Genomic DNA, 10,650 nt, shown 5'->3' with positions numbered 1-10,650 from the left:
TTGACGGAGACCAGCGGGTGCATCAGCAATTGAGCACGCGGACAGGCGGCGACGACGACGACGACTGCTCCTCCAAGGCTGCTTGAATTAAACTAGGCATGCCTGCAGTTGCAGCCGACCACTGGGACTAAGGTTTGACGAGAGGATCAGGGACAAATTCAGAGGCATTTTGGGAGTACTTGATCGATGTGTGTGTGCCCAAGTGGCCAGGGTCCACGCCATGGAATAGGGCTTGCCCATTTAGCCAGATCGGGCCGAGGAAGAAGGAAGGAAGGCTTGAACTCCAAGGCCCTGCTTGCTCTTGGTGACGGCCCAGACGGCAAACATATACAGAATAAGAAGAAAAAAAGTTGCTCAAAAAAAAGAAGAAAGAGACTGACGGCAAACACGGCCTCACACTGAGAGAAGGCTTTGGCAAGAGTTTTTTTTTTCTTCTTTCGAAATGGCAGGATTCCTGCATTCATTAAGATGAAAAGAGTTGCTCGGTTAATTAGGGAAAACCGAGCGAATACCAGATTGCCCGGTTAATTATGTAAACCGGGCAGAAAACAAGATTGGCAAGAGCTTTTCACTGCTGAAAGCAACAAATAGACATGCATTGGACTCGATCAAGTGGTGGAGCATCTGAAACCCAAAACTTCAGTGAAGGAAGCAAGACCAAAAACCTTCAGTATGTACTATGTAGACATGGAGAATCACACCATCGACGGCATCCATCGTACCGATAGAGTTCTTTCGCTCAGGCCTGGTAACCAAGAGGAACAAACAACAACATTGCAAATGTACTGGTACTGGTATCTCAGCATCTCCAATCACCCTCTGAAACTGGAGTGCTGCACCATCTACATTTGGTTACTGAACTAGTACAAAGAAACAGAATGACTAAAACTTACTGTTAATAGAAGGACTGGAGCTTAACATTCAGTAAAAACTCCATTAGTTAGTTCTCTAACAGCAGAGAGCATGCAGAAGACCTATATGCGAGGGACCTTGTTCTGAAGGCATCAAGGAACTTATTACTCGTCCATTGGACTGTACACGCTGTCTAAGAAATGTAAACCCTTAACAAAAACTATGATTTTAATACAATGATGATCATCGACTAGCTTTATCTTCCCTTGTTACTCGATATCATTCCAACCAAAAGTCATTGGCAGTTTAATCTACTCCCTCCGTCCCATAATGTAAGACGTTTTTTGATAAAAAAACGTCTTACATTATGGGACGGAGGGAGTAGTAATCTAAAAGGCCAACCACAACTTTTACCCTTATCTGGTGGTAAACACGATACAGTGTTCTGTAGCTTTTGCATCTACCTATTACTCCCTCCGTTCCAAATTACTCGTCATGGTTTTAGTTCAAATTTGAACTAAAACCATGACGAGTAATTTGGAACAGAGGGAGTAGTACTGAAGACTCACAGTTTCCAATGTTGCAAGTCCAAATGTAATTTATCCAACATGAATTGAGGGCTTTCAGGCTTTGAGGGCAACACCCTCAGTTTGCCTGCTATACTAACCATGTGTAAAATATATCATGTTAACATCTTCCATATTTATTACATATAATATCTTAAATGCAGCGTACTAAACAACATTTTTTTTCTAACTTTTGCCCATGTCTTCTAGTAACCCACTTTCTCTATGATCTTCCAATTTCCAGACTAAAACTGTTTTTCCACACATGCCGGAAAACAACGATAGGTTGCTTCGCCCGAGTTTTCCTGCTAATAAACACATAGCCATCGACATGAAGACAACAGCCGGAGGAAAGAGGAACCAGTGAGAAGAACTGACAAGTCTAGTGTGGCATGACCATACATGTTAGTGCCAGGCCAAGTTCCAAGCTTCCCTCCTTGATGTGCCAGGTAACTAATGCAAGCACCATCCATTCATTCCTGCTCTCAGTGTTAACAGCTGTTAATTACTCCCTCCGTCACAAAATAAGTGTCTCAAGCTTAGTACAATTTTACACTAATGCTAATACAAAGTCGAGACATTTATTTTGGGACGGAGGGAGTAGCAAGGAGCAGTACAAAGCAAGAAAGGAAAGCAGATGAGCAGAGCTGCAGCTTGCTTCAGCCGGCGAAACTCTCTGAAGTCTCTGAAAGTCCTGACGGCCGAAACACCACACGTTTGCTTTAATAAAGCCAGGCAGTAGCAGCAAAGGCGGGGTTCCCTGAGACCACGGCAAGAGAAAGAGAGAGTTGACGGAGACCGGCGAGTGCGTGCATCAGCAATTCAGCACGCGGACAGCGGGCGACGACGACGACGACAAGTCCCGGTTTCTGACCGGTTCTCCGAGGCAGCCGACCACTGGGACTAATGTTTGACGAGTGGAGCAGGGACAAATTCAGAGGGGTTTTGGGAGTACTTGATGTGTGTGTGCGTGTGCCCAAGTGGCCAGGGTCCACGCCATGGAAGAGGGCGTGCCCGTTCGGCCAAATCGGGCCAAGGAAGAAGGAAGGAGCAGACCTAAACCCCAAGGCCCTGCTTGCTCTTGGTGACACGGCCCAGAGGGCAAACCCACAAAAAGAAAGAACAGGATTTCACTGATGAAAGCAACACCAGCGAACAGCAAAATGGCAACAGGACAAGTGGTGCAAATGGGCCAGCACTGGACTGGAGCATCTGAAACCCAAAACTTGGGTGAAGAAAGAATGACAAGAACCTTCAGTATGTCGTCGACGGATCGGATCCGTCGTCCCGACAGCGATCTTCCACCCGGACCTGGCAACCAAGAGGAACAACCAGAACGCTGCAATGTGCAATGCACAGGTACTGGTATATCAGCATCTCCAATTATCTTCTCAACTGGAGAACTGCACGGTTTACATCCGGTCACTGAACTTTTACAGGTTAGCAGCAGGACTGAAACTTCTTATTCACCGACCCCATCATCAGTTACCCAACAGCAGAGAGCATGCCAGGGTACCTCTATATGCAAGGGACCTTGTTCTAAAGGCATCAAGGACCTTATTTTTACTCGTCCATTGGACTATACATATTACATCAGCACTTCCACCCATCGGCCTATACTGTATGTATATCAGCGCCCCGGCTAACTCGCCATGTCGCATATGTTCTGCAGCTGGGACCTCTTCCCCGCAGCAGCAGCAGCAGCGTTGGAGGAATACAACACTCTGCTGTTCACCCCAGCTCTGTAGAGTTGCATCGACGCATGGCCAGAAGCGGAGAGGCTAACCTCGGTGTGCGCCGGCACGAAGAAGACGTCGCCTTCCTTCGCCTTCTCGCCGCCTGACATGGAGTCTGCCTGAACCTCGCCCTCCCCGGCCATGACAAGGAAGATGGATGGGCCTGGTACCGGTGGCATGACAGCCACTTCGCCTGGGGGCAGCAAGCAGCAGTCGACCTCGAACTCGTCGGTCGGAGGGGTGTAGCGTCGTACGTGTGGCTGCACGGGCACCCCTCGCAGTATTTCAGGGAAGATCTGCATACAGGAAATATACTGTTTAAACATCAAAGAGAACATCGATAACCTAGCACACGCAAGCTCTAACCTCTTAGGACCACGGTCGACAGTCGGCGCAATTTCAAGCTAAGCTCACCTGTTTGTATGTTAGCATGGAGCAGAGGGTCTGCACATCTCTGTACTTAGGTGTCAAACCAGCGCGAACAACGTTGTCCGAAGTAGCCATGCACTCGATGCATTCCCCGGACAGGTACGCGTGCGGTTCGTTGGCGCCGATATAAATTGCTTCACCGGGACTGAGCTTGACATAGTTGAAGAGAAGTGCGGCTAGAACACCAACATCTTCTGGATACTGTCTCTCCAGCGACAAAACGAGTTCTTCCTTCTCTGTTAAGGTCCGAATCTGAACATATTCATCAGTAGAAACATAATCTCAGGCTTGTCAAATGGCATTAATATTCTTTTCTAAAATACGAAAAGTACATTGCTGAATAGTTATGCACCATATTGCTGAACATCATCTTCTGTCAAGGATCGTTCCATATAGTAAGGAAATACCGTGGAAATTTTATCCAAGTAATGTAAATCTTAGAAAAACTATGATTTGGTATTATGATCTTCTACCAGCTTTATCTTCCCTAGTAGCTCGATATCATTCCAACCAATAGCTCTTAGCAATTTAATCTAGTAATCTATCAGGTCAACCACAACTTTTACCCTTATCTGACAGTAAAGACGATACAGAGTTCTTATAGCTTTTGCATCTACCTATCAGTACCGAAGACTCACGGTTTCCAATGTTCCTGGTCCAAATGTAATATATCCAACATGAATATAGGGCTTTCAGGCTTTGGAAGCAACACCTTCAGTTTGTCAGCTATACTAACCATGTGTAAAATATCATGTTAACATCTTCCGTATTACATATAACATCTTAAATGCAGCGTAGTAAACAACATAGTTTTTTTTACTTTTGCTTTGGAGGCAACAATGTCACTTAGCAGGTTACATTCAGTACTATGTGTTGTGTGGTTTAACAGATTGCCATCATAAGAAAATACAAATGACAACATACGTTCTAGATTAAGAAAGCTTTTACCTTGCTCTCATCATTCAGGCGACCCTTCAATTTATTAACTGCTTCGGAAACTGCTTCTTTACTCGCTGTCATTAGCTTAGCGAATGCTGATTGCAGACTGGATTTTATATCATTACCCCCATGATACTCTTTGATGGTCATAAGCTTGTCAGCATCTTCATGTCCGATCAGCCCTGCGACTTCAGGTACAGTCCTTATAACATCCTTGAGCTCCTTTACCATGGTATAAACAGCATATTAGTTTATAAGAAAATTTACTAGAAGACATCAAAGAGAATATTGCTGCCAACAAAACGGTGCCTGTTCTTGAAACAAATGATTTATTTTTGTATTAAAAAAATGATAACGTCCATGCAAGAAAATATGTGATCTGCTCCTGATCTCATCAAGCATATATATGCAGCTAAGTAGAAGACAACAGCCAAAAAAAAAAGTTAAAGCAAATGTAGAACGGAAGTATAAATTTGTACAGCTTGATCTCCTACTGATCTAGAAACAGTTTCTAAGATACCTGTTTAAGCAGTTGAAAAGGCAAATATGTACTACTTCCGTGGCAATATCGAAGAACTACTAATCCGAGTATTATTTCTGGTGGATGTTCTTCATCAAACGCAACTATAAACTACATTTGTATTTACCACCTTCCAATAACCAATTGGAAATCAACTAGATAGGAATGAACAAGTACTAGATCCCGAGTTTGATCCAATTGGTCCCACGCGACATGTCGGTCTTATTATAAAACAACCCCTGTAATTTTTTAGGAAGCAATCAGATCCCTACAAATATTTTTTAGAAAAAGCAATCGGGTCCCTGCAATATTTTAAAAAAAAATCTAAACATGTGGCACGTTGTCTTTGAAGAAACTGGGGAAGATAGCAATTTTGGCTTACATTATTACTTGACTTGAAGAAGTCAAGGCGTGACTACTCCTACCGAGATTCAGTTGAGCCTAAAATAGTCTGACAGTCTAAGCGCACACGTTTGGCTTCGCGCATATACTCGATGGTGTTAGTTATTATATACATGGATTTATATGCAGAGGCGCAACAGAAGCGGACTTGTATACGCGGCGGCGAAAGGGGGCAAAGCAATGCGCACGCGGTGAGCGGTGAACTGTACTTACTGTTTCCAATTTCATTTCAGTTGTCCTCCTATAAACTACTACCTCTGTAAACTTTTATAAGACGCTTTACATCACCTCAAACGTCTTATAAAAGTTTGCAGAGGGAGTACATTTGTATTTACCGCCTACCAATAGCCAATCGGTTACATATGCCCCTGTACAGAATTCAACCTTTAGTACTAGAATACATTTACCATAGAATTCAACTTGATAGGAATGAACAAGCACTAGATCCTGAGTTTGATCCACACACACATAGGGGTGAGAAACACCTTGTGTGAAGAGCAAAAGGGTATAGATTTGAAAGCCGGATACCGGTGTCCAGTTTTATTTTATTTTTCTGAATCACTAACCCCAAATCTGCCTCCTGTTCCGGCACTAGTGTCTATCTCCAAGCAACACCAGCGCATGCCGACAATTTCTTGGATTGGCGATAGGTGGACAGGCGGCTGGCCCGCGTGTCGCATTTATGTGTTTAGATAGATCCTCGTATTTACATGTCAGCAAAATTGGTTGTGGGACACCATTATTTCGTGCCTGATATGCAGTTTTTTTTTCCAAATAAATATGTGATTTTCTTGATGTACAGCTTGGTGAGTTAGCCTAACGAAGCAGGAAGTAATGGGCATATAAATGTATAATCAACTAGGAAAGAGTTGAAACAAGCCATTTGCCTGGTAAAAAAAATAACGGTAAAGCTATCTGTCGAACGTTCGCTGGGGATGAGATCCCGGCGAACGCCCCCAGAGGCACACGATCTAGATCCAACGGGTGGCAGTTCTCGGTGATTTTGAACTAAAAATAAACAATTGCCATGGCATTTTCTACTCCAAAAATAAGGTGTACTCCTACATTGTGAGGAATTAGCATGGGATTTTCTTCTGGAACACGCATCTAAACATGTGCCACGCATCCTGAAGAAGTCAAGGCGTGCTTGTTCCTAGCGAGATTCAGTTGAGCCTAAACTAAAATAGTCTGACAGTCCCAAGCTTACACGTTTGGCGCATAACAAATATGTTCAGAGGCACAACAGAAGTGGACTTATCTAGGAGGTGGCGACAGGGGACAAAACAATGCGCACGCGGTGGCGGTTGGGACGCACCTGGATGCCGGCGAAGCCGAAGAGCGCCCGGAACTCGGTGACGGCGACGGCCATCTCCGGCTTGTGGTTGGCGTCCCGGTACGTGGCCGGCCGCATGGCGTGCAGCAGCTCCGCCAGCCCCTTGTCCGGGTGCGCCTGGATCGACAGCGGCTTCGCCACCGACAGCACCTGCACGCGCAAAAATCGCACGCGGGGTAACAGAGAGAGTCAGCTTCGCGAGCACGTCATAGTAGTTGACGAACAGAGCGGGCGAGCGAGCAGAGGAAGGAGGCGGCGGTCACCTTGAAGAGGAACGGGAGGTCGCCGGCCCAGCGCGCGGCGACGGCGGGGCCGAGCGCGGCGGGGTGGCGCGCGAGCCAGGCGCCGAGCGGCTCGCCGCCGGGGAGCACGGCGGAGGGCGCGGCCGGGTGCGTGCCCATCCAGAGCTCCGCGTAGGGGACGGCCGGGTCCGGGTCGGCGGCGATGCCGGAGAGGCGCGCCACGAGGGAGGACGCGCCGCGCCGGCCCCACGCGTACTGCTGCACGCCGCAGCGCAGCCGCAGCAGCGGCAGCTCCGGCGAGGCCTCGTCGTTCGGCGTGGAGGCCTCGTGCGGCGCCGGAGGGGAGGGCGCCGGCGAGGTGGAGGGAGCGCCCATTCTCTCTCGGCGTGGGCGAGCAGGGAGGGAGCAGTTCGTCTGGGCGTGGTGTGGTGTGGTGTGGTGTGGCGTGGGCGGGTGTTTTCTCGTGAGATCGATCGGTGCGGGAACGGGGCGCGGAGGAGGAATTTTAAGGGGAGGGAAGAGGATCGGCGTGGCGTGGCGGGCGAACCGGCCGCGTCGGTCGGATGGGCGATCGGGGCGCCACGCGTTGGATTTGCCACGCCGCTTCCACGTAGGAGTAGTGGTGTACGCTGAAATACGTACAGTAGTATTTATTTATTTATTACCCTTAATTGCGACCCAAATTTGACAGGTCCAAATAGCACGTCAGTTTCCTTGTTACCGGTTACAGTGCTTTTTATTTTATTTTATTTTATTTTGGGAAGGTCGTTATGGCTAGATTTTTTTAACTTTGGAAAACAGTTACATCGTCCACAAGTCCGTTGAGGATAGAGCCTCAAGGTTCGTCAAGCCATTTATTACAGCTTTTATATTACACAAATATTACAAATAAAAAGCTAAACTTAGCTAGCTCATCAGCCACGTCAATGACTAAGGTCTATAGGGTATAACTCAGATCTATAGGGGTATGACCAAGATCTGCCGGGGTTTCCTGTGGTGGGTGAAGGACAATGCAAATGGTGGTTTGGGAAAAAGTTTGCTCCCCAGAATGGGCCCGAGGATTGGGCATTAATAACCTGAGATGGCTAACCATTTCCATATAGGCAAGGTGGCCATGGCTGCAACGCATTTGTAAGCGCATCAAGTGCTTTCTTAGTGGCTTGGAAGATAAATAGGTTGACGGACTAACGTGTTTGTGAGTGTACATAGGAGATATGGTCCTTGAAGATTTGGTTTAAAACATGGAAGACGGCCCCTAAAAATAGATTTCTTCAAGCGAAGAATTTGGTGATGAAATTGAATACGGCCTTTAAAGAAATTGATGTGAAGACTATGAAGCTTAAAGACTTTTTCTTTTCGTAGTTTCTTTTCTTCCTATTTTAAGTCATAGGAAAAATCATACTGTTAAAGAGGATGTAGGTGAATCATAGCTCACATTCCCAAAGCGATGCTCAAACCTATACATACACAAGCTGCTTCAAGTGAAGCCTTTGGAAATCTCCGGAAAAGCTGACGCATTTGCTAGCGACAGTGATGAAGTTCATCTGGTCAGGCTAAGGAGTTACGATTTCGCCAGTGCGGTCTGCCTATCGTGAGAAAATTGAGTGCCCCGACGAATTTGAGAGTTCAAATTCCACGAGACAGCTTTGAGTGGATCCTTACCCTGACAACGGTCATGTCTGAGAAGGGCATTTATGACAATTCATGTCGGGTTGCGCCTTGGCTATAAATACCCCCCCCCCCCACTCATCCTCTGACGACTTTGAGAGAATCCTAAGTGAGGGGAAACCCAACCAGAGCCAAAGTGATTGAGTGTCACTGAAGAGATTGATGTGTGTGATCCGACGCCTATTGCCTCTGAAAATTGTCATTCTTTCAGGCGGTTAGGCGTCATGCTCTGAGCACCCAAGAGTCATTGTGGTGTGTCGGTGAACAAGTCTGTAAAGGTTTTGTAAGTCTACCTTGAATACTTACCACGAGTCATTGGACGAGGTCTAAATGACCTTAACTCAAGAGGAATATGGTGAGGACTATGTATCCTCTGAGTTAGTCTCAGCTGCCTCAACTAGACGTACAGTTGATACAACAACTAGAACTGGTCTTCCAAATCGTTGTCTTTATCAAGCCTATCTGGTTTCAAATTCCTCAACCCTTGCCTTATGTTATTCCGTTGTTGAAGAATTTGTGATCTACCTTCTGACAAATTTGAACTGAAGACTTTCATCATGCTGTCTTTCATTTCTTTAGTTCATCTTCCTCATGCTTGTATGATTGTATGATTGCATATTCTTCACCTATATGTATCTTCTATGCATGTTCTCTATTTTTGTGATGATTTAGTTTCCTCGTGTTTCTATTTCTTCACTCTAATCTTTATCAAATTCATCAGAGTTTGACAAACTCCCCCCCCATTCACCTCAGGAGTAAACCTGCGCTTTCATCACTGATGGGTCAAGACCATGGTCGGAATTCGAGATTGAGGTACTGAGGGAATCACGACAACTATGCAACACTGTGACGCACGTCACTATTGGTGATGGTACGAGTACCCTGTTATGGGAGGATCGATGGTTGAACGAGCTAATGGTATAAGAGCTAGACCCAGGCCTACATGCTTGGGTTATTCGCAAGTGAGAAACACAAGATTGGTTAGCCAAGCATTTTCGGCTAAAGGTTGGGCTAGGGATATTGGACCAGAGTTGACTGTAGAAGAACTTCATGAGTTTTTGAGCTTGTGGATGCTATTATCCACTTTGGAGCTGCAGCAAAACACACCTAGTGTGTTCTCCTGGGCTTGGGGAAAGGGTGGATCATTCACTGCGAGCTCGGCATGAGGCACGGTTCTGGGGCAGAGAGGTCTCTCCTTCAATGGAATTCAGCCAGAAATAGAAAGCATCGCTCCAATGTAGGTTCTTCGCATGGCTTGTGCTCCAAGATAGGAACTGGACATCCGACCGTCTTGCCAAATGTGACTTGGAACACCAGGAGAGCTTCGTGTTTTGTGATCAACATGAAGAGACGATCGAGCACATCCTACTAGGTTGTGCTTTTCTAGGGAGGTATGGGCTATCATTTGAAGAGCACTTGATGAGTCGGGGTGGGCGCCATCCGGAGGAGCGACTTGTCGCAGTGGTGCACAAGCAAGCGTGGGGCACGACTGGTTGTCAAGGATGTACATGTGACCATTATACTAGTCTTGTGGGAGCTGTGGAAGCATCGTAATAGAATTGTATTCGACGGCACCTCCATTTCCATACAGGATCTAGTACAGTGAATTGGAGAAGGAGGAGCATGGTAGCAAGCGTGGCTCACCAAGGGAGAGGTGGAGGTCATGTTCCAGGCCCTGGCAGCATGGGCTAGTGTGAGGGAGTAGCTGGAAGGCCAAGTCTAGGTGGATTAGGTGTGGAGTGCAGCTTATGTATGTGGATTGTGTGTAAACACCGTGGATGGGTTTCTTCCCCCACTTTTTCTTTAATATATAGTATACACACTCGTGCGTATTCAAGAAAAAACAATGCTTCCAATGTTACATGTTTATTTCCATCATACATAAGTCATGCTTCAAACACCGTAAATGCTTCAGAATTCTGTATTTCTTTCCACCATATAAGGAATCATGCTTCATAAAACC

The 10,650-nt window shown here is 46.3% G+C and overlaps 1 protein-coding gene across 1 annotated transcript; it reads right to left on the bottom strand.

Annotated features, from left to right (window-relative positions):
* Positions 1 to 2,753: 2,753 nt before the first annotated feature.
* Positions 2,754 to 7,485, bottom strand: LOC119274470 (mannose-6-phosphate isomerase 1-like). Its single transcript, XM_037555176.1, has 5 exons — positions 7,041 to 7,485; positions 6,760 to 6,927; positions 4,532 to 4,744; positions 3,569 to 3,835; positions 2,754 to 3,450 (listed from the first exon to the last, which is right to left on the bottom strand). The coding sequence occupies exons 1-5, from the start codon at positions 7,392 to 7,394 to the stop codon at positions 3,061 to 3,063; spliced, it is 1,392 nt and encodes a 463-aa protein (XP_037411073.1). The 5' UTR covers positions 7,395 to 7,485; the 3' UTR covers positions 2,754 to 3,060.
* Between the last annotated feature and the right edge of the window lie 3,165 nt (positions 7,486 to 10,650).

The sequence above is a fragment of the Triticum dicoccoides genome, chromosome 3B (assembly GCF_002162155.2).
Source record: "Triticum dicoccoides isolate Atlit2015 ecotype Zavitan chromosome 3B, WEW_v2.0, whole genome shotgun sequence".
NCBI classification, from domain to species: domain Eukaryota; kingdom Viridiplantae; phylum Streptophyta; class Magnoliopsida; order Poales; family Poaceae; genus Triticum; species Triticum dicoccoides.
This window is presented reverse-complemented; position numbering and strand designations above follow the sequence as displayed.

What these genes read in the sequence shown, in the direction of transcription:
- LOC119274470 (XM_037555176.1), bottom strand. Translation starts at nt 7,394, where the DNA reads ATGGGCGCTCCCTCCACCTCGCCGGCGCCCTCCCCTCCGGCGCCGCAC. An exon ending in ACCTCCCGTTCCTCTTCAAG is followed by an intron (nt 6,928 to 7,040) that starts GTGACCGCCGCC and finishes TTGCGCGTGCAG; the next exon opens with GTGCTGTCGGTGGCGAAGCC. An exon ending in GCCTGAATGATGAGAGCAAG is followed by an intron (nt 3,836 to 4,531) that starts GTAAAAGCTTTC and finishes GAATATGTTCAG; the next exon opens with ATTCGGACCTTAACAGAGAA.